The sequence below is a fragment of the Heliangelus exortis genome, chromosome 25, assembly GCF_036169615.1.
Source record: "Heliangelus exortis chromosome 25, bHelExo1.hap1, whole genome shotgun sequence".
In the NCBI taxonomy this organism is placed as follows: domain Eukaryota; kingdom Metazoa; phylum Chordata; class Aves; order Apodiformes; family Trochilidae; genus Heliangelus; species Heliangelus exortis.
The window spans coordinates 5,942,465-5,964,366 of NC_092446.1; the positions used below are offsets into that span (position 1 = coordinate 5,942,465).

Genomic DNA, 21,902 nt, shown 5'->3' on the forward strand with positions numbered 1-21,902 from the left:
CGGGGGTTACTGGGCAAACTGGATGGAGAAGTCACTGGGAAGCCTGGTGGTGGTGCTGTCCCTGGGGGTCGGGATGGTTACTGGGAGCACTGGAGGGTTACTGGGGGGCTGAGCGCCCAGCTGGGTGTGTGTGTACTGGGGGGGGGGGGGCTGTGCACTGGTGCCGGGTGCCCGCACTTGTCCGTACTGGTTTGTGCTCCTTCAATCGGCGCTCGATTGCTGCTGCCCGGCGCTCTCGGTGCGATCGGCACTCGGCTGTCCCGCCTGGCGCGTTGGCGTGGGGGGGTCCGGGGGGGTCCCGGTGCAGCCATGACCAACGGTGAGGGGGGGGCAGAGGAGAGGAGGGGTCCCACGGGGGGAACGGGGAGGGATGGGACCCTCTGGGAGGGGCGGGCAGCTGGGAGGGGGAGTGCAGGGTGGGTGGGTCCTCCCGGGGGGGGGTGCAGGGTCGGGGGGTCCTCTCGGGGGGGTTCCCCCGGGTGGGGGGGGTCAGCCGGGACGGGGGATTCCTCTTTGGGGGGCAGCTCAGGGTCTGGGAGCTTCCCTGCGGGGAGGGGTTGGAAATCCGGGGTCCCCTTTGAGGGGGGGGTGCGGGGTCCCCCCCGGGGGGTGGGCACTGCGAGGCAGGGGTCCCTTTGGAGCGGGAGGGGTGGGGGTGGGGTCCTTTGGCAGCTCGGGGGGGGGGATGGGGGTGTCCCCATTTTGGGGGGGGGGGGGGGTTGGAAGCCATCGCTTTAGGGAGCGGTGTGGGGGGAGGGGCAGCTCGGGGGGCGCCATTGGGGAGGGGGGTACGGGAGGGGAGGGTGTCCCTGGGGGGGGGGTGTCCCCGGGGGTCCCCGCGTGTCCCCTGACCCCCCCCCAGTTTACTCCCTGGACGGACTCTTGGTGTTCGGGCTCCTCCTCGTCTGCACCTGCGCCTACGTGCGGGGGGTGCCCCGGCTGCGGGAGTGGCTGCTGCGGGAAAAGAGGGGGGTCTGGGGGGTCTGCTACAAGGGTGAGGGCACGGGGGGGGGGACATGGGGGAATGGGGATACGGGCTGGGGGATGGGTCTATAGGGGTCTGGGATGGGGACACGGGGGGGGGGATGGGGACATGGGGAGACACGGGGGTCTGGGATGTGGCTGTGGGGTCCGGGATGGGGACAGGGACTTGGAAGTCTGGGATGGGACCACCCAGGGCCAGGATGGAGCTGTTGGGGATCCAAGTGAGGGACTTGGGGATCAGGGATGGGAAGAGAGGGACAGGATGGGGACACGGGGGGGGATGAGGACACGGGGGGATGGGGACACGGGGGTCGGGGATGGGGACATGGAGGGGTGGGGGGGGACACGGGGAGATGGGGACACGGAGGGATGGGGACACGGGGGTCGGGGATGGGGACATGGGGGGGGAGTGGGGAGGGACACGGGGGGGATGGGGACATGGGGACACAGGCGGGGGATGGGGACACAGGGGTCTCACCCCCCTTCCCCCCCTCAGCTGCTGTCATTGGCACCCGGCTCCACATCCCTGTCTCCATCTCCTGTGTCCTCATGGCTTTCTATGTCCTGGTGGTGAAGTGACCCCGGGGACACCACCCCGACCACCAGCGACCCCCGACCCCCAACGCCCCCCTCCCCAAGCCTGACCCCTCCCGCCTGCGGTGGCCCTGGGGACCCGCCAGGAGCTGAAGCCCCCCGGGGTGGGTGACAACGGGACCCCTTTGAGCTGTCAGAAAGGGAGTTCCTGGGTGGGAACTCAGGAGAGTGCAGCCCCCCTGGAGAGGGTGGGGGTCCAACTGTACCCCTGAGCACCTTCCCCCAACACTGAATGCTGTGGGACCATGGGGGAGGGGGTCACCCGTGGTCCCTGCTGCCCTGGGGGGTCCCCCCCCTGAGCTGGGGGGTTTGGCACCCCCCGGGTTGTAAATGTTGGACCAGGATGTGTAAATAAAGTAGGGGTTCCCTCGTGGCAGCCATGGGCCCCACTGTGGGGAGGGGTAGTGGGGGGGGGGGGGGCGGGGGGGTGAGGGGGTGAGGGGCAAGGGATCCTGGGGGGCTGGGGGGTCATGGGGGGCAAGGGGCTTCTATGGGGCTGGTACCCGTGGGGTGGGGGGTTCTGTGGGGTGGGGGGCTGTGGAGTGAAGGGTCCTATGGGGTGAGGGGGCTGCTGTGGGGCTGGGTCGTTGGGCGGTGAGGGGCGTTGGGATCAGGGGTGATGTGGAGTGGGGGCTGCACCCCCGGCGGCGGGGGGGGTCCTGAGGAGCGGGGTGGCTGCCGGGGGGGGAGACTCCGTGGGGCAGGGGGGATTCCGTGGGGGGGTGCCGCGTGTGGTCCTCCCGCCGGCAGGGGGCGCGCTGGGGCGGGGTGAGCGGCGCCGCTTTCCCGTCGTGCCCCGCGCGGCCCCCCTATAAAATGGCGGCGTGGGGAGGGGAGCGGGAGGGGGAGATGGCGGCAGCGGGATGGGGTGGAGAGCGCGGGTGTGTGTGTGTGAGTGTGCGTGTGAGTGTGAGTGTGCAAGGCGCGTGCAAGGCGCGTGCAGGCCTGGGGTGCGTGTCTGGTGTGTCAGTGGGTGCCCCTCCCCCCCAATATTTTACACGTTGATCTTATTTGATCGGCCGGACCGGGCCGAGATGAGAAGAAGCGGCGCCGCGAAGCCCCGGGCGCTGTGCGGCGGCCAGCGGCGGGCGGGATGAGTCGATCAGATAGGCGAGGCCGAGGCCGCTGAGCGCCCTGCGATTCTGACCCGCCGCCCGGCCCCGCCGACCCGGGGCACCGGGACACAGGAACACAGCACCCCCGGTACCACTCCCACACCGGGACACAGCACCCCCGGTACCACCCCCACCCCGGGAGCACCGGGATTCCTTAACACCTTCTCGGGGCACCGGGACCCATCACCCCTCAGCCCGGGCCCCTGAACCGAACCCCCCCCCTGGACCCCACCGCACCCCCTGGGCATCGGGACCCAACGTGTTCCCTCCCCCGGGATTGGGGACCCAACCCCCCCTGCGTGGGGACACGGGGACCCGGCCCCTCCCGCTCCTTCCGGGTGTGCAAGGGCTGAGTGTGCCCCGAATAGGAGCTGTGCACGGGGCTCCTGCAGCATGCAAGGAGGGACTCGTGCGATGCACACCGGCTTTGCACGAGGCCATGCCAGCCCCCTGCGAGGTCTGCGAGTGTCACCCGGTGTCCCCAGGCCTGGCAGGGGCTGCTTGCTGTGTGTGTCCCCCCGGCAGGGACACCCGTGGGTGACAGCCTGGCCGCACCTCCGGGCTCTGTTGGAAGCTTCTGGTAACCAAGAGTTGGCTGCTGTGGTGACAAGGGGACAGCCACGGGGTGGCACTACGAGGAGAAGATGCCACCGCTGTCCTGGCAGAGCCTGTGCCCTGTGGGGACACTCCGGAGGGGGACATTGGCTCCGTGGCGTCTCCACCTGCCGAGGTGACACCGTGGGACACAGGCACCTCCTCACGCCATCGTGTCCCCATGGTGCAGAGCTGTGTCCCAGTGTCACCACACCCGCGGTGATGTCCCCGCGGTGCCGATGGGGACAGACCTGTCCCCACCCCATGGCCAGGTCCCCTCCCGGCATCCATGTGCCCCCGCTGGTGGGGCTGTGTCCCCCTTGTCCCCACGGCAGACACCTCAGAATTGTCACCCCCGTGTCCCCTGTCCCCCGTGTCCCTCCCATCCCCCCCTGTGTCCCTTGTCCCACCCTACCCCCCCTGTGTTCCCCTATGTCCCCTGTCCCCCAGCCCCTTGCCGGGGCTGACTGCGGGGGGGCTGGAGCAGGGGGGGCAGCAGCATAGGGACAGGGGCTCAGGGGGGGTGACAAGGGACACGGGGACACACGCCCACCCCCCTGCCCGTGGCCATGTGGAGAGCCGGACCCCGGTGACCCCCCCGGTTCGGGGCTGCCAGGTGGGGGTGGCACGGTGCACGGTGCCTTTCCCGCGGTTTCCCGGGATAACGCTCCCGGTGTCGGGCCGTGCCCGGTGCTGTGTTCCCGGTTCTGTTCCCGGTGTCATTCCGGAGTGATGCCGTTCCCGGTGCCGTCCCCGGTGTCATTCCCGGGAGATAATGGCGTTCCCGGTGCCATCCTCCGTTCCGTTTTCTGTTCCATTCCCGGCTCCGTTCCCGGGGGTGATGCCGTTCCCGGCACCATTCCCGGCGCCATTCCCGGTGCCGTTCTCTGTTCCGTTCCCCGTTCCGTTCCCGGGGTGATGCCGTTCCCGGTGTGTTCTCAGTACCATTCCCGGTGCCATTCCCGGTGCCGCTCCCGGTTCCGTTCCCGGGGGTGATGCCGTTCCCGGTGCCATTCCCGGTTCCGGTCCCGGTTCCGGTCCCGGGGGCGGGGGCAGGTGGCGGCAGGTGCGCGCGCGGGGCCGGGCCGTTGGCGGGGGGCGGGGCGGCGGGGCCGGTGCCCGTTCAGGGCCGATCCGTTGCCTCCGTTGCCGTTGCGCCATGGCCGGTACCGGTACCGGGATCCGGTGGGTGTTGTTGATGTTGTGGCTGACCAGCATCGTCTCACCGGGCCGAACCAGGGAACAGCTACACGTCTGCAAAGAGGTACCGGTACCGGGAGGTGGCGGTGGGGGGGGGGGGGGGGGCACAAACGGAGCGGAGGGGGGGCGGGGGGGGGCACGAGCCCGGCAACCGGTAAATAAACCCGATCCCGGGTCTGGGGCTGGTTCCGCGGAGGCACTAGTTGGGCCCCGGGGGGGGCTCGGGGGGCAGGGGGGGGCGAGCCCCCCCTGGACCCCCTCGGTCCCTGGGGCTGTCCCCTGGGGGCTGTCACCTCTGGAGGTGACACCTGCTCCACGGTCATCTCGGGAGGGGGAGGTCCCCCATCAGCTGGTGACCCCAAGGAAGATGTGGGGATGTCCCCAAAGCGCGTGTCCCTCCCTCTCCCGGGGAGGTGGGGGGGGATGTGTGTAACAGGGGGTGGGGGGTGGTCACGCGTGTCCCCCGCAACCAAGTGCCAGTCCCAACCCGGCACGAGGTGACCAAGTGGTGACAAAGTGGCCGACGAGGGGAAAGAAGTGGGGAGGGGGTGCGGGGGTGATGCGCTTGTTCCCCCCCCCTCCCCCTTTGTGTGTCCTTCGCCCCCCCCTCATCTCCCCCGACCTGCAGCCGCTTTCAATCTGGGCCAGGAATTCTTTTTTTTTGTGCTTGTTCCGTGGCCCGAGCTGGAAACAATAGGCGGCGGCTGGCACCTGTCCCCAGGAGGGAGCTCTGTCCCTTGTCCCCCTCCCACCCACCCATCTGGGGAACTCCCCTCTTCCGGCCGAGGAGCCCCGGGGCTGAATTAAATCGATTTATTGTGATCATTATCTTTAAAAATGCAGCTTTTGGGATTAATAGCACCGCTCCCAGCCCCTCAGCTACGGGGGAACTTCAGGAAGGGGGACAGCCCCGTACCCCCCTCTTTCTTCCCAAGGGAATCCCTCGGGGTGATGCTGAGAGCTGGGGGGACACCCTGGGACTCCCCGTGCTGGTTGGGTGGGGGAGCACCCCCGCTGCGTCCCCGTTTTGAGGCTGGGGGTGCGGGTGCTGCCTGGATGTGTTTTGGGGGGTACCCCAGGCAGAGTCCCGCTCCCTCCCCCCTTTTCCCCCATCCCCTTCCCCCCCGTCCCACTTTTGCCTCATCTTCGTTCCACTTCCCCTCCCTTTTCCCCCACTATTCCCCTCCTCCCATCCCCTTTTCCTCCATCTCCCCTTTCCCCTACTCCCCCCCAATATTCTTCTTCCCCTCTCCTTTCCCCCTCCTTTCCCCTTAATTTCCTCCTTTCTTCCCCCGAGTGTGTCCCTTCCTCCCCCTAATTTCCCACTTTCCCCCCTCTCCTTTTCCCTCCTTCCCTCCAAATGCTCCCCTTTCCCCCCAATATCCTTTGTCCCCCCTAAATGTCCCAGTTTCCTGCTCTATTCCCCTTTTTCCCCCTTTTCCCCCCTCACTGCCCCCCTTTCTCCCTTATCTCCCACTTTCCCTCTTTCCATCCCCCTTTTCCCTCTTCCCCCACCCCGTCCCACTTTCCCCCTTCTCTCCCTCCCTCCCTCCCTCCCTCCCCAGCCCCCCCCCTTCCTCCTCCCCCTCTCTCCCCCCCTCCCCGTCCCCAATTCTCTCTGACGGGCACATCAAAGCCCCGTTCCCTCGCCACGCTCCGCTGTCTGCCGGGAGCACGAAGCCGCGACGCCCGGTTCCCCCAACCCCACAGATGCTGCAACAAGGGCGGGGGGGGGGGCTACAACCCCCCCACCCCCCCATAACACAGAGCCCCCACAACCACGGGGCAGCCAGACCCGGCCTTCAACACCCCCCCAAGCCCCCCCGGGGGGATTTAACCGGGCCCAGCATCACCTCTTCCCCAGCCTTGAGCTGGTGACACGGGGGGGTCACAGTGTCCCCACGCCTCTTCCAGCTGCTCCAGCACCCAGCCCGGGGGTGGGGTGGGGGGGTCCCAGCAGGACGGTGGATCCGGGTTGTGCCCACGCGGGTGTTCAGCCACCCACGCCAAGGCAAATCGGGACCCGGTCCAGCTGCGCGATGGGGTTTTGCCCCCCCTGCCCCCAAATCCCCCCTTGTGTACCCAGAAGGGGGTGGCAAGTCGTGGGTGACTGTGCTGTGACACGGGTGGCCTGGGCATTGATGACCCCACGGCACTCCGGGGGGGCTGGCACCCGGGGAGGGGGATGTGCAGGGAAACGGGGGGGTGGTTATCCTACCTGAAGCCCCTCCCTCAGCCAGGCACCCCCTGCCCCCAGAATCACTTGGGACCCCAGGACCTTCCAGTGCCAGCACCCCCTGCCCAGAGCACCTCCCCTCTCAGAGCATCTCCCCGTTTTGAGCACCCCCACCTTGAGCACCCCCCAACCCTGAGCACCCCCCCCCTTCCACATCCCCCCACCCATCACCTCCCTCCCCCCGGCATCCCTTGGGACCCAATATCCCCCTGCCCAGAACCCCCCCACTGGGAGCATGTCCCACCCCTGACCCCCCCCCACCCCCGAGCACCCCCTACCCTGTCTCCCCACCCTGAGCACCCCCCGCCTCAGCACCCCCCCCCACCCAAAGCAACCCCCCCCAGAGCATTCCCCACCCTGAGCATCCCTCCCTCCGAGAGACCCCCCAAGCACCCCTCCCAGAGCATCCCCCCACTCTGAGTACCCCCTCACCCAGTGCACCCCCTTTCCCAACATCCTCCGTCCTCCGCACCCCCCAGTCTGGACCCCGCCCTTGCCCTGAGCCCCTTCCCCCTCAATTTGCCCCCACCCCGGTCCGGGCTATCGCAGCTCGTGCAGGGGAGGGGGGGACACAACCGCCATGGGGGGGAAAAGGGGGTGGGGTGTCAGCTCAGGGTGGGGGGGTCTGGGGGCTGCAGACCCCCCTCCTCCCGCTGTGCTTTCTCTTCCAGTCCGAGTACCACTACGAGTACACGGCGTGTGACAGCTCGGGCTCGCGCTGGCGGGTGGCAGTGCCACACACCCCGGGGCTCTGCACCGGCCTGCCCGACCCCGTCCGGGGCACCGAGTGCTGTAAGATGGGGGCGGGGGGCGGGGGGGTGCAAGGGTGGGGTTGGGGGGTGGCAGGAGGGTGATGGATGGGGACAGGAGCGAGCAGCAGGATGTTTGTCACCTCCCGCGGTGGCTTCGATAGTGGCGTTGGGACCTGGCTTCTCGTTCACCACACGCCCTCATCAGCAGCTCCTGATGCCATGAGGGGAATGGAAACCCCATAGCTCCTATCCAGGTCCCATCTTGCCCAGTGCTGGCAGTCGGAGGATGCTGCAGCGTTGTCAAAAGTCATAAATTTGTGTGGGTGGGTGGTGGGGTGGGGTGTTTGGGGGGTGTTTGGGGGGTGTTGCTCGATGCTGCTCAGGGTGGGGGTCCCTCAGCATCAGAGGAGGGCGCTGAAGCTGAGGCAGCACCGTGGGGCTGCAGAGGGGGGGACACCTGCACAGACCCCCCCTGACCCCCCGGGGTTGGGCAGCTTTCTCCTGCAAGGCGGGGCAGTTCCTGGACATGCAGGCTCAGGGGTGCCGGCTCTGTGCCCCTGGCACCTACTCCCTGGGGACCGGGGTCCGGTTCGATGAGTGGGACGAGGTTCCCCACGGCTTCGCCACGGCAGCCACGAACCTGGAGCTGGAGGATGGGCTGGGAGAGGCGGTGGAGAACTGCACAGCGTGAGTCCCCCTGGGATGGACCCCCCGAGAGGACTGGGACACCCCGGGGGTGGGTGCAGCAGTGAGCAGGGTGGGTGCTGGGACGAGCACCCCACTTCCCAGACACCATGTCCCACCTGTCACCTGCCCCTGCAGGACCCCCTTGAACCCCCCCAGCAGCTTTCCTCAGAGGGGGAGCACCCGTGGGACTCCCCACACCCTTGTAACACGAACCGGTGCTTTTGTTTTCCACCACGGCCCAGTGAGCAGCTCTGGGCCACCAAACCCCCCCAGTGACACGTGTGTCCCGCAGTGACACGTCCCCCGTGCCACCCTTGGTCCCCTTTGCTGTCCCCAAGCCCCCATGTCCAATGACTCCTCCCTGCCCCACCACCCACCCAGGGGTTGTCCCAGCTGTCCCCATCCCAACTGCCATGGGGTGATGGAGCCCACGGTCCCTGTCACACCCCACCCCCCCACCCCAGGTCGACGTGGGTGCCCCTGGGGGACTACGTGGCCTCCAACACGGACGAGTGCACGGCCACCCTGATGTACGCTGTCAACCTGAAGCAGTCGGGCAGCGTCTCCTTCGAGTACATCTACCCCGACAGCAGCATCGTCTTCGAGTTCTTTGTAAGAGACACGGGGGAGGGGGGAGGTGAGGGGGGTGGACAGGGACACGGGAGACACCCTGGGGACATGGGGGGGGTGTCCCTAGGGGGACATGGCGGGGTCCTCACGTTGTGCCCCCAGGTGCAGAACGATCAGTGCCAGTCCTCAGTGGAGGAGTCGCGGTGGATGCGGACGACAGAGAAGGGCTGGGAGTTTCACAGTGTGAGTGGGGAGGGAGGTGACACGGGGGAGGGGGTCCTTCACATAGCCCCCAGTGTCCCCTAGGGTCCTTTGTATCCCCTCCCCCAGGTCCCTTGTGTCCCCCCCCATGGGGTATCCCACCTCCATGGGGACATCCCAGGGTGGGTGGCCCCCCAACTGAGTCCTTTAACTCCCTTATCCATGGGTGCCAACCCCCTCCCAGCAAACAGACACCCCCCCAGCACCCCCTGCCCCCTCCCAGGTGGAGCTGAGCCGCGGGAACAACGTGCTGTACTGGCGGACCACTGCCTTCTCTGTCTGGGCCAAGGTCCCCAAGCCGGTGCTGGTGAGGAACATCGGCATCACGGGTAAGGGGGTGCAGGCTGGGAGGGGGGCCCCAACACCCCTTCCCTGGGGGGTTTTTCCCCCCTGAGCACCCTCCCGCTGCCAGGGGTGGCTTACACCTCCGAGTGCTTCCCCTGCAAACCCGGCACCTTCGCTCCCAACGCCGGCTCCTCCGCCTGCCAGCTCTGCCCCTCCGACACCTTCTCCGGCAAAGGGGCCACCGCCTGCCAGCCCTGCCCGCCCGACAGCTACGCGGGTGAGCGGTGACACTTGTGTCCCCTCCCCTTGTTCTCTTATCTCTTGTCCCTCCCCCCTTCTGCCCTCCTGAACTGCCCCTTGGGCAACGGGGGGCAGGAGCCCTTGGTGGGCACCCCCCTCCTCCCCGGTGGCACGGTGACAGGGACAGTGGGGACAGTAGGAAGGTCCCCTCACTGGGCTGGCTCAGCCACCGCGTTGTCCCCTCCCCTGCATGGCCAGAGCCCGGCTCAGCGTCCTGCAAGCCTCGTCCCCCCTGCACCGACAAGGATTATTTCTACACCCACACGGCCTGCGATGCCAGCGGGGAGGTACGGCCGGGGGGGACACGGAGGGGAGGGTGTCACCCCGTGTTCCCGTGTCCCCTGGCTCAGCCCTCCCGCTCCCCCCGGGCAGACGCAGCTGATGTACAAGTGGGCAGAGCCGAAGATCTGCAGCGAGGAGCTGCCACAGGCGGCACAGCTGCCACCCTCGGGGGGCAAAACCAAGTGTCCCCCCTGCAACCCCGGCTATGCCACCAGCAATGGCACCGCCTGCCAGCCCTGTCCCCACGGCTTCTACTCCAATGGCTCCGGTAAGGGCAGCACTGTCATTGTCCCCACGGGGTGGCCGGGGCATCCAGAGCTACCGAGGGGAGGTGTGTGTGGCTGTCCCCTCCTGTCCTTATGGCCCTGTCATTGTCCCCAAGGGATGACTGGGGTGTTTGGGGTTCCCAAAGGAGATGGGTGCCACCTCGGTGCAGGGCTGTCCCCTCCTGTCCCTACAGCCCCAGTGAGGGTGGCCCTGTAATTGTCCCCAAGGGGTGACCAGGGCACCCAGAGCTGCTGGGGGAGGTGAGTGCAGGGCTGTCCCCTCCTGTCCCCCTGGCCAGGGTAAGGACATCCCAAGTCATTGTCCCCAAGGGGTGACTGGGGCACCTGGGGCTCCCAAGGGAGATGGGTGCCACCCCGGTGCAGGGCTGTCCCCTCCTGTCCCCAGGCTGTCACAGCTGCCCGGCAGGCACTGAGCCAGTGCTGGGGTTGGAGTACAAGTGGTGGAACGTGCTGCCCCCCAACATGGAGACCACCGTCCTCAGTGGCATCAATTTCGAGTACAAGGGGATGGCAGGTAGGACACTGTCCCCTTGCTGTGCCCTCCCACGGGGGGCAGCCAGGGACCCCGCAGAGCTGTCACTGTGTCCCTGCAGGCTGGGAGGTGGCTGGGGACTACATCTACACGGCTGCAGGAGCCTCTGATAACGACTTCATGATTCTCACGCTGGTGGTCCCCGGCTTCAGGTGAGTCGGGTGTCCCCAGGGGTGGGAGACAAGGCCATGTGACAGCCTGGCAGTGTCCCCATGCTGTCCTCAGCCCCCCGAGCCCAGTGCTGGAGGACACGGAGAGCAGGGAGGTGGCCAGGATCACCTTTGTCTTTGAGACCATCTGCAGTGTCAGCTGTGAGCTCTACTTCATGGTGGTGAGCGGAAGGGACACTGGGGGACACACACACACACACCAGGGCCTGCGGGAGGTGGGGGTGTCCCCATTGTCCCTGTGTCCCCGCAGGGTGTCAACTCCCGCACCAACACACCAGTGGAGACGTGGACGGGTCCCAAGGGGAAGCAATCCTACACCTACGTGGTGGAGAAAAATGCCACCACCAGCTTCACCTGGGCCTTCCAGCGTACACCCTACCGCGAGGAGGTGAGGGGACAGGGGGGACCAGGGGGTGACACCCACCCTGAAGGGTCTGTGGGTGCCAGGGGGGTGATGGTGACAAGTCTCTGGGTGGCAGGGCCGGCGGTACACCAGTGACGTGGCCAAGCTCTACTCGGTGAACGTCACCAACGTGCTAGGCGGGGTGGCCTCCTTCTGCCGCCGCTGTGTCCCCGAGCCCACCGGGACCTGTGCCCCGTGTCCCCCTGGGAATGTCCTGGACCGTGACTCGGGGACCTGCCGGCCCTGCCCCCCTGGCACCTACCTGCGGGGTCACCCCGCCGATGGGACCCCCGCCTGCCACCCCTGCGGCCCCGGCACGCGCAGCAACCAGGTGACCGTCCCCATGTGTCCCACCCCTGTGGGGGGTGTCCCCATGGGGATGCCAGCCCCTCCCCAGCCAGCACAAGTGGGTGGTGATGTGGGGAGCAGGGGGGTGACACCAGCCCCTCTGGACAGTCCGGGTGGGTGGCAGGGTGGGTGATGTCTCTACAGGGTGTCACCAGCCCTCCACTGTCCCCAGGGGGTGACCCCAGCTGTGTCCCCATGGGGGTGACCCCAGCCGCTGTCTGTCCCCGCTGTCCCCAGCTGCGGTCGCTGTGTTACAACAACTGCAGCCTGGCCCTGGTGCTGCGGGGCCACGTCCTCACCTACGAGTTCCCGGGACTGGGCTCGGGCCGAACCTTGGCCAGCGCCGGCAGCTTCAGCGCCAAGGGCCGGCCCTACCGGCACCTCTACAGCCTGCGGCTCTGCGGGCACCAGGTGACATCAGCGACACTGGGGACACGGGGAGGGCGGGAGGAGGGGCGTGGGGAGGGGGGACAGAGGTGTAAGGGGAGGGGAAAACACGCGTGTCGGGGGGGGAGGGGGTGGACCCGTGTGTTGGGGGGGATGGACTGAGAACACGCATGTGGGCACCTGTGTAGAGGGCACACGTGTGTGGATGTGTGTGTACTGCACACACACGCATAGGTGTGGAGAGAGAGGAAATGTAGGGGTGCATAAATAGTGCAAACACACGTGTGCAAGCAGCTGAAGTGCAAACGTGTGTGCATGCAGATTTGGTGCAAACACAAGTGTGTGTGCAGCTGTGGTGTAAACGTGTGCACACAGGCACAGAGCAAACACAGGTGTGTGCATGCAGGTGTGGGGCAGACACACGCAGGGCTGCACATGGTCAGACACACGTGTGCACACGGTCAGACACACGCGTGTGCAGGGCCGTGCTGAGCGCTGTCCCTGCAGGGCAGGAAGATGGCCACCTGCAGTGACAACGTGACAGAGGCGCGGCTGCCGGCCGGCAGGGACAGGGACACTGCCCGCCTGGTGACATCGTATGTCTGCCAGGCCATCCTGGTGCCTGCTGACGTCATGGGCCGCAAGACAGCGGTGACGTCACAGCCCGTCAGCCTGGCAGACCGCCTCCTGGGTGAGCCCCTCCCTGGTGGCACTGGGACACCCTAATGACATGGAGGGCCGCCCAGTGACATGGGGACACCCCGGTGACACAAGGACACACCCCAGCAATACGGGGACACCCTGGGGACACCTCGGTGACACTGTTCACCCTGCTTGCCACAGGTGTCACCACCGGCTCGTCACTGGATGGTGTCACCTCCCCCCCTGAGCTCTTCCCCCCCGGCCCCCCCGACCTGCCTGACATCATCTTCTTCTACAGGTGAGGGGGGTGAGCGGTGGGGGGACACAGGGACCCAACTGTCCCCCCGCTGAGCCGCCCGATGTCCCCTCGGCAGGTCCAATGACATGTCCCAGCCCTGCAGCAGTGGCCGGGCCACCACTGTCCGTCTGCGCTGTGACCCGCTGCTCCCAGGCACTGGCAGCCTGACTGTCCCCAGGTGGGGGGGGACACGGGCTGGGGACCCTGGGGGCTTTGGTGACACGGGCACCATCTTCACACACTCCCTCCCCCCCATGGTGGCACCCTTGCCTCCTGCCACCCTGTCCCTGTGTCACTCCTCTGGGTGCATCCCTGGGGTGCTTTGCTTTGGGCACCCCCATGTCCCCCACCCTGGGGTGTCACCACCACCAAGCTGCCCCCTCCAGGGTGACGTCTCCAGCCTGTCCCTGGGCACATCCTTGGGTGCTTTGCTCTGGGGACACTGCCATTCCTGTGTCCCCCCCCAGCATGTCACCACTGTCTGAGGGCCCCCCCAAAGGGTGCCGCCCCCACCTCCCACCACCCTGTACCCCAGCTGGCTGTGGGGACCCTTGGGTGCATCCCCTGGGTGTCCCTGTGGCCCCTGCTCTGGGGTGTCACCTCCATGTCCCCCTCCCCCAGCAAATGTCCTGAGGGTACCTGTGATGGCTGCACCTTCCACTTCCTCTGGGTGACAGGCGAGGGGTGTCCCCGCTGCTCCCCCGCCCACTATCGCCCCATCGTCAGTGCCTGTGTTGGTGGCATCCAGGTATGGGGGTGACAACGGGGACGGGTGGCACGCACCCAGGCAGTGGCACCCACCTGGGATGGCCTGGGGGGGCTGGTGTCACCTCCCCGGGGACAACTGGGGATGGGCATCAGCCACCCAGACAAGTGTCACCCACCTGGAATGGCTGGCGGGGGCTGGTGTCACCTCCTTGGGTGGGGACAATCGGGGGGCTGGTGTCACCTCCCCGGGGACAGCCATGGGGCCGGTGTCACCCACCCCGAATGGCCCGGGGAGGGGGGGAGGTGCGGGGGGGGAGCAGAAGCGGGGGTCTGGTGTCACCTCCCCGGTGGCAGCCGAGGACCGGCAGATGGTGTCATCCAGTGGGGCTGGCGGGGGGGCTGGTGTCACCCCCAGGCTGTCCCTGTCCCCCCAGAGGACCACCTTCGTCTGGCGGGAGCCGCGGCTGTGCCGGGGGGGGCAGCGACTGCCGGCGCCACGGGAGGGGCAGTGCCGGAGCCCCGAGCTGTGGCTGAAAGGCGGCATCGCCACGGGCACCGCGCTGGCCCTGCTGCTGGCCGGGGTGGCCACCTACTTCTGGAGGAAGAACCAGCGGTGAGGGGCCTGGGAGGGGACACGGCGGGGACACAGGTGGGGCTGGGGTCACCACTCCGTCCCCATGCTGGGGTACCAATGCTTCAAACTGGTGATGACGTCACGGATGATGTCACTGCTCCTTGTCCCCAACCTGGGGTGTCAATAATCTGAGCTGGTGATGACATCACAGTTGATGTCACTGCTCCCTGTCCCCAAACTGGGGTGTCACGGCTCCAAAATGGCAATGACATCATGGCTGATGTCACCACCTTGTCCCCAACCTGGGGTGTCAATATTCTGAGCTGGTGATGACGTCACGGCTGACGTCACCGCCCTGTCCCCAGGCTGGAGTACAAGTACTCCAAGCTGGTGATGACAGCAGTGGCCAAAGACAGCGAGCTGGTGGCCCCAGACAGCTGCGCCATCATGGAGGGGGAGGATGCTGAGGACGACTTGGTCTTTGCCACCAAAAAGTCCCTTTTTGGCAAAATCAAGTCCCTGACGTCAAAGGTAATGGAGGGGTGGGGGGGTCCCAACCCCGGAGCAGCCACCCACAAAGCCACCACAGTGGGACAGGCCTGGGGGGGGCGAGTGGCTGCTCCGTGCCTCAGTTTCCCCCTCACTGCAGAGGACACCGGATGGGTTCGACTCGGTCCCCCTGAAGACCTCGTCCAGCAGCGGTGGCCCAGAGCTGTGACACTGGGGGGGACATCCGCGACCACCCCCCCCACCCCCCAACGTGGCCTTAGGGACCCTCCTGGGAGCGGAGCTTTGTTACGGCTTTTGTACCTGTCCCCCCCTGTCCTCCCGTGCCCCCGGGACACGCCAAATAAAATGGGGGGGGGGTTTTTACCCCGGCTCCGGGGGTCTGTGTGTTCCCCCCGGCACCTGGGGGGTGGGACACGCGTGGGAGGGGGCACACGAGGGGGACACACGGGGGTTTGCAGTGGCACAGCTGTCACCCCCCCGGTGGGGGACATGTCCCTGATGTGTGTGTCCCCGGGGGGGCTGGGGGTGGCTGCTGAGGGGTGAGTGGTGGGTGCCAGGGATTGACACGGGGGCTGTGGGGTCACATAGGATGACTCGGAGTCCTCTGGGGTGCCATCGGGTGACACAGGGGCTGTGGGGTGACACGGGGTGACACAGGAGCTGTGGGAGGGGATATCTGGGGACACTTGGGGACCCCTCAAGTTCCTTCCCTTTGCATACCCAGTGCCCACCAGCGCACCCGAGGGCGGGCTGGGGACAGAGGGAGTGGCACCGGGACCCCCGAACCGTGGGGGGAGGGGGGGCGGGGTAGGACGGACACGACACACTCAGGGACCCCCGTAGCCCACCGGGACCCCCGGCCCTTCCCAGACCCCCCCTCCCCTCGGGTCCCCCTCAGCGGTTTCCCCTCCGGCCCGCCAGGGGGCGCTGTGAGCGGGGCGGTGATGCGGGAAACAGCGCCCCCTGGCGGCTGGCGGTGTGCAGGGCTCGGCGCACGCGCACTCCCCATCCCAGTCACGGTTCGGAGCGGAGCCGCCATCATGGTGCTGGATCTGGACCTGTTCCGTGCCGACAAGGGCGGCGACCCCGCCATGGTGCGGGACATGCAGAGAAAACGCTTCAAGGACCCCGCGCTGGTGGACGCGCTGGTGCGGGCAGACGGAGCCTGGCGGAGGTGTACGTGGGGAGGGGGGGACGGGGGGCTGGGTGGGGGGACAGACACACAGACACACACAGACACACACACACGGACACACACACGGAAACACAGACACACACACGGACACACACACGGACACACACAGAGACACAGACACACACGGGTTGGGGAGGAGGGGGTTGGCATCCCCCATGGGTTGGGGCACACCCAGGAGGCCTTGTCACCCCCCCCCAGAGGGGATGATCTGCCCCAAATCGGGTGTGTCCCCTCTCCTGTGCCCCCAGGAGGACCTGTCACCTCTCACCACCCCCCCGCAGGGCACCCGCTGGGCTGGCCTGGCCATGTCCCCTCCTACGCCCCCCATCTGGGGGTCCCCTCTCCCCAGGGGGATCCCTCAGGGGGTGTCTGTGTCCCCAGACTCATCTCTCAGGAGGTGACTTAAAAGGAGGGGAGGGCGTCCCAGTGCCGCCCCCAGACTTGGGGAAAGGAGCTCAGGATCTCTCTCCCAGCGTCGTTTTTGGGTTCCCTGGCATGGGGGAGGGGAGGAGGGGTGGGTGCCCCAAAACCCCACGGTTCCCAGGGCACCCCGGTGTGTCCCCCCTCCCTCCCTGCTTGTGGGATAAAAACCGCAGCTCTGACCGCCCCTTTCATCCCGGTCCTTGATGCCCCCGCCCCGCCCAGCCCTGCATCATCACACCCGACGCGTCCTCTGGCTCCGCTCTCGTCCTGCCTTTCATTTAATTTCATTTCATTTCTTTTAAGTTTTTCATCCCGCGGGAACAGCCAGACTTCCCGGCTGGAGGAGGGGGCTGTGCCCCAGCTCCCTCCCCCTGGGGCCGGGGGGTGTTTGGGTGTCAGCTCCCCGGCGCTGGGCTGGCTGATGCAATCCTGCTGCTGCCTCCGGGTGCTGCTGGGGTGCTGTGCCCGGGCTCTGCCCCTGGGCTGCTCCTGCCTGAAGCAGAGAATCATTGAATCCCAGACTGGTTTGGGTGGGAAGGGGCATTAAATCCCCCCCAGTGCCACCCCTGCCATGGTCAGGGACCCCTCCCCCAGCCCAGGGTGCTCCAAGCCCCATCCAACCTTGGACACTGCCAGGGATGGGGCAGCCACAGCTTCTGGGGGCACCCAGGGGCTCAGCACCCTCACACCAAACAATTTCCTCCTAATGTTCAACCTCAATCTCCCCTCTTCCAGTTTAAATCCATTCCCCCTCATCCCATCCCTCCAGGCCCTTGTCCCAAGTCCCTCCCCAGCTTTCCTGGAGCCCCTTCAAGCACTGGAAGGTGCCTCAATCTCCCCTATCTGCCTATTTAAAGCCATTCCCCTCGTCCTGTCACTCCATGCCTCTGTCCCTGTCCCTCTCAGGTGTCCGGGTTGGTGGCACTGGGCATCCCTGGAGCTGCCATTCCCTCCATGGTCCCTCTCGGTGCTGGACAGGGATCCCAGCCCTGCTCCCACTGGGGCTGCTGCTGTCTGAGGGCTCCTTTCCCTCTCCTTTCCAGGTAGGTTTCGTGCTGATAACCTGAACAAGCTGAAGAATCTGTGCAGCAAAACCATCGGGGAGAAGATGAAGGTGAGGGGGAAGACAGGAGGGGCTGGCAGCGGTTCTTTGGTGGGACCTTACCAACGGGTGGCGTCTCCCCCAGGTCTCTGCCTTCCAGGCCTCTCCCTCTCATCACCGGGGAACCTTTTAACCCTGGAACTTTACTCTGACCCCGCTGGGATTTCTTTTCCCTCCCTCTCCAGAAAAAAGAGCCAGTGGGGACGGACGAGTCCATACCGGAGAGTGCGCAGAACCTCGACGAGCTCACAGCTGACGTGCTGGGGGTGAGCCTGTCCCCTCACTGTGCCACCAGCCCCCCTGCCCTGTCCAGGCCTTCCCCTGAGATGGCAGCAGGAGGTGCCTGAAGCCCCAGCACCCACACCCTGAGCCCCTCACCAGCACAACCCCTCTTTCCCCCGAGCTCCACCCCATTCTGTCCTTCCCCCGAAGCCCCCGCTGCGTGGTCGCTCACCAGCCCGGGGCTCATCCTGTGCTGCCTGGTGGGGTCTGAGCAGCTTCCTTCATGACGTGTCCTCCACCAGCCCCTTCTTCCCTTCCCACTTCATTAACTGCCAGGTTTAATGAGGCAGCACTGCTGTGGGAGCTGCTGCCCCCCCCATCCCCGCTGCCTGACACCGCTCAGCCCCTCAGGTCCCTCCTCTGTCCTCGGGGGCTCTTGTTTGCTGTTGTTGAGGCCACCAAGCCCCCGTGGTTGGGTGAGGGTCTGGGATTCACCTCTCTGGGGGGGGTTGTTCCCCCTCTCTGTCCCCCCCTCCCCAGACCCTGCAGGTTTCCCAGATCAAGCAGCTCCGGCTGCTGATCGACGAGGCCGTCCTGGAGTGCGACGCCGAGCGCCTGCGGCTGGAGGCAGAACGGTTCGAGAGCCTGAGGGAGATTGGGAACCTCCTGCACCCCTCTGTCCCCATCAGCAATGATGAGGTGGGGGCCAGAGCCAACCCGGGGTTGGTTCATCAGAGCCAGACAGCTGCTGGCAAGTGAGGGGCTCACCACAGGGGGGTTCCAGCCCCCCCTACACCCTGAGATGAATGAAATCTGCATGACAAGGAGGTGTTTCCTGCCGGGAGCAGACAAAGAGCAGCTCAGACAAGGCTGGATGCAGCCATTGTTGGGGGAATACATGGGAAAAGTGGCTTCCAGGCCAGGGAGGGGGGGTGGGATCTCCCTCTGCTGCCTCCATTCATCCAGCAGGAATATTTTCCTGGGGGGAACACAATCGGGCCGGGCTGTCTGCCAAGTGGCTGCATAATAAGTGACTGGTTCTGGATTGTGGGGGGCCCAAACTGGTCCCAGTGCAATGCCAGGGACTGGTGTCACCTGGCAGCTGAGGTGACCAGACTCCCTGTTCTCTCCCTTTCTCTTTCTGCAGGATGCAGACAACAAAGTGGAGAGAATCTGGGGTGACTGCAGCTGCCGGAAGAAATATTCCCATGTGGATCTGGTGGTGATGGTGGATGGTTACGAGGGGGAGAAAGGGGCTGTGGTGGCTGGCAGCCGGGGCTACTTCTTGAAGGTGAGAGCCCAGACCCCCCTGCAGGGACACAGAGGGAGCTCCATCCCTGCCTCTCAGCAGGACAGCCTGGAGCTCCTGGATGGAGTGTGTGTGTGACGGGTGGTGGCTTCTCTTGTCCCCCAGGGTCCCCTGGTGTTCCTGGAGCAGGCCCTGATCCAGTTTGCCCTGCAGAGCCTCCGTGCCAAGGGCTACACCCCAGTGTACACCCCCTTCTTCATGCGGAAGGAGGTGATGCAGGAGGTGGCCCAGCTCAGCCAGTTTGATGAGGAGCTCTACAAGGTGAGCAGCTCCAGGTCCCCACCCCTGCTACCTGCTGTCCCCTCCAGCTTCATGTCCCCTGCAGGGTGCCTGCCATCCCCCTGCTCCCTCCCTCCCTATCTCCAGAGTCCATCTTCGTGGCCTCGGTGTCCCCGCTGAGGCGGTTGTCATGGGGACGTGGTGACAAGGAGGTGGCTTGTCCCCAGCCTGGCTGGCAGGAGGCCACCGGATCCTGTGAAGTAGGACAAGCAGCTACTCCCTCCCGAGTCCCTTCCGTCCCCTGTCCCCTCCCCGAGCTCCCGCCTGTCCCCAGCGGCCGGCAGAAGGGGGGTGGTGGCTTTTGTCCCCGCTGCAGGTGATTGGCAAGGGCAGCGAGAAGGCCGAGGACAGCTCCATCGATGAGAAGTACCTGATTGCCACCTCGGAGCAGCCCATCGCTGCTCTGCACCGCGACGAGTGGCTGAAACCCGAGCAGCTCCCCCTGAAGTACGCGGGGCTGTCCACGTGCTTCCGGCAGGAGGTGGGGTCCCACGGCAGGGACACGCGGGGGATCTTCCGTGTCCACCAGTTTGAGAAGGTCAGCAGGGCAGGGAGGCACCTGGGGGGGATTGGGGTGGGGACACAGAGAGACACAGGGAGACACAGACACAGGTACACACACACACACAGATACACACAGACACACACACACAGACACAGAGACACACATATACACACAGATACACACACACACAGGTACACACACAGGTACACACACCCACAGACCCCCAAGTCCCCAGAGCTGTCACCAAGGTGGGGGTTTCTCCTTCTCTGGGCAGATTGAGCAGTTTGTCTACGCCTCCCCCCATGACAACAAATCCTGGGAGATGTTTGAGGAGATGATGGCCACGGCTGAGGAATTCTACCAGGCTCTGGGCATCCCCTACCACATCGTCAACATTGTTTCAGGTGGGGGCCCAGGAGGAAAGCTGGTGTCATCAGTGTCACCTCAGCCACTCTCAGTCCCCAGGGCTGGTGACAGGGATGAGGTCCCTCAGCCCTGGGGCATTGGGTTTTCTGCAGAGACCCCCTGCTCCAGGCCCACCAGAACCGGGCCTGGCACAGAACCCCAGAATATCAGCTTGGAGGGGACCTCAGGGATCCTCTGCTCCAACCCTTCTGATATTATTGTTGATCTGAGATGTCTCAGCACCCATCGAGCTGAGAGTTAAAACTTCCCAAAGTAGGGGAATCCACCCCTTCCCCTGGGAGACCATTCCAATCTCTGACTGTCCTCATGGGGAGGAAGTTTCCTCTTGTGTCTGATCAGAATTTCCCCAGGAGCACCTTGTGCCAAGGGCTACACCCCAGTGTACACCCCCTTCTTCATGCGGAAGGAGGTGATGCCTTGTCCTGTCCATGGGACTCCTTGTCATTTGGGACTCTCCAGCTTCTCCTTAGCCCCCCTTTAAGTACTGGAATGTCCCTGCTGTCCCTTCCAAGTGGGCAGGTGGAGTGTCCCAACTCTTGCTGGAACCTCTCAGTAAAATGATCCCATTTACACCCATCCCTGCCAGGGAGTGGAACCCCCAGTCCCTTCCAAAGCCCCCTTGAGGCTTCACCCCTGGAGCCAGTGCTGCCATCCCCTGGGACGGGTGCAGTTGGGAGGTCCAGGGGGGATGTTGGGGGCTCAGTGTGGGCCCCCCCACCCCTCCCCAGGCTCCCTCAACCACGCTGCCAGTAAGAAGCTGGACCTTGAGGCTTGGTTCCCTGGCTCCGGTGCTTTCCGTGAGCTTGTCTCCTGCTCCAACTGCACCGACTACCAAGCCCGGCGCCTGCGCATCCGCTATGGCCAGACCAAGAAGATGATGGACAAGGTGAGGCCCCGCTGATGAGGGGAGGGGAGGGGTCCCCGGGCATCCTGTTGGCCGTGTCCCCACATCCCCACCCCCTTGGCCGTGTCCCTGCAGGTGGAGTTTGTCCACATGCTCAATGCCACCATGTGTGCCACCACGCGCACCATCTGCGCCATCCTGGAGAACTACCAAACCGAGGAGGGGGTGCAGGTCCCCGAGAAGCTCCGGGACTTCATGCCCCCAGGTGAGCACCCCCTAGGTGGGTGTGTCCCCCCTGTCCCATCACCCGCCCACCAGGCTTGGGGGTGACATTGGTGGCCTGTGTGTGTCCCCCACAGACCTACGGGAGCTGATCCGGTTCGTCCGCCCGGCACCCATCGAGCAGGAGCTCTCCAAGAAGCAGAAGAAGCAGCAGGAGGGGGGCAAGAAGAAAACGGGGGGGGGCAACCAGCGGGTGCTGGAGGAGCAGATGCAGAACATGGGGGTCAACAGCGCATGAGTTCTGTCTGTCTGTCCTCTCCCCACTCCTGTCTTCATCACTGGGACTGTGCCCATCATCGCTTCAGGGCCTGGCTGGGGGGCTCACCCTGGACACCCCCCACACCCCCCCCCCACACCCCAGGACAAAGGACTGATACTATAGGGGCTCCACCCCCACCCGTGGACCCCCCCGCGCTGGGGGTCCTCCCATGCCCCTTCCCTGGGGGGGGAAATGTCTCTGCCTCCATCCAATAAAGCTGAGAGCTGCTGAGCTGCTGTCCCGGGGGGGTCAGGCGGGGAGGGGGGGGGGGAAAACAGTTTGGGGAGGGGGGGGAAGCTGCCGGCCCCCCCTCTCGGGAGGCTCCCGCATAATGGCG

At 65.9% G+C, this 21,902-nt stretch overlaps 3 protein-coding genes and 1 non-coding gene across 7 annotated transcripts; all 4 read left to right on the forward strand.

The window, feature by feature from the left end:
- The first annotated feature begins 196 nt into the window (after positions 1–196).
- On the forward strand, positions 197–1,954 carry TMEM167B (transmembrane protein 167B). The gene is made up of 3 exons (XM_071768180.1): positions 197–319; positions 863–994; positions 1,481–1,954. Exons 1-3 carry the CDS (start codon positions 310–312, stop codon positions 1,561–1,563), a joined length of 225 nt encoding a protein of 74 aa, XP_071624281.1. The 5' UTR covers positions 197–309; the 3' UTR covers positions 1,564–1,954.
- A 493-nt stretch (positions 1,955–2,447) lies between these two features.
- LOC139807633 (small Cajal body-specific RNA 2) lies at positions 2,448–2,729 on the forward strand. The gene has a single exon (XR_011730639.1). It is a non-coding gene; the product is annotated as a small Cajal body-specific RNA 2 (non-coding RNA).
- Positions 2,730–4,366: 1,637 nt separating this feature from the next.
- ELAPOR1 (endosome-lysosome associated apoptosis and autophagy regulator 1) lies at positions 4,367–15,065 on the forward strand. Of its 3 annotated transcripts, none has more exons than XM_071768316.1 (22): positions 4,367–4,551; positions 7,395–7,515; positions 7,970–8,162; positions 8,627–8,774; positions 8,895–8,975; positions 9,217–9,322; positions 9,483–9,555; positions 9,777–9,865; positions 9,951–10,128; positions 10,486–10,661; positions 10,741–10,831; positions 10,905–11,010; positions 11,100–11,237; positions 11,329–11,583; positions 11,838–12,011; positions 12,495–12,678; positions 12,831–12,927; positions 13,004–13,105; positions 13,549–13,675; positions 14,070–14,248; positions 14,575–14,740; positions 14,859–15,065. In XM_071768316.1, the coding sequence occupies exons 1-22, from the start codon at positions 4,447–4,449 to the stop codon at positions 14,925–14,927; spliced, it is 2,958 nt and encodes a 985-aa protein (XP_071624417.1). In that variant the 5' UTR covers positions 4,367–4,446; the 3' UTR covers positions 14,928–15,065. The 3 variants fall into 3 exon arrangements, 2 of the variants coding, with proteins under 2 accessions (XP_071624417.1, XP_071624418.1); XR_011730539.1 differs by having other exon boundaries at positions 4,370–4,551; positions 9,406–9,555; positions 10,533–10,661; positions 14,051–14,248; positions 14,859–15,064; XM_071768317.1 differs by having other exon boundaries at positions 4,391–4,551; positions 9,406–9,555; positions 10,533–10,661; positions 14,859–15,064.
- A 657-nt stretch (positions 15,066–15,722) lies between these two features.
- On the forward strand, positions 15,723–21,796 carry SARS1 (seryl-tRNA synthetase 1). 2 transcript variants are annotated; one of them, XR_011730545.1, is made up of 11 exons: positions 15,723–15,895; positions 17,381–17,451; positions 17,625–17,705; positions 18,202–18,360; positions 18,809–18,952; positions 19,076–19,231; positions 19,566–19,787; positions 20,029–20,158; positions 20,767–21,066; positions 21,160–21,289; positions 21,384–21,796. XR_011730545.1 is itself a non-coding variant. In XM_071768368.1 (11 exons), exons 1-11 carry the CDS (start codon positions 15,760–15,762, stop codon positions 21,542–21,544), a joined length of 1,548 nt encoding a protein of 515 aa, XP_071624469.1. In that variant the 5' UTR covers positions 15,723–15,759; the 3' UTR covers positions 21,545–21,796. The 2 variants fall into 2 exon arrangements, 1 of the variants encoding a protein (XP_071624469.1); XM_071768368.1 differs by having other exon boundaries at positions 20,909–21,066.
- The last annotated feature ends 106 nt before the right edge of the window (positions 21,797–21,902 follow it).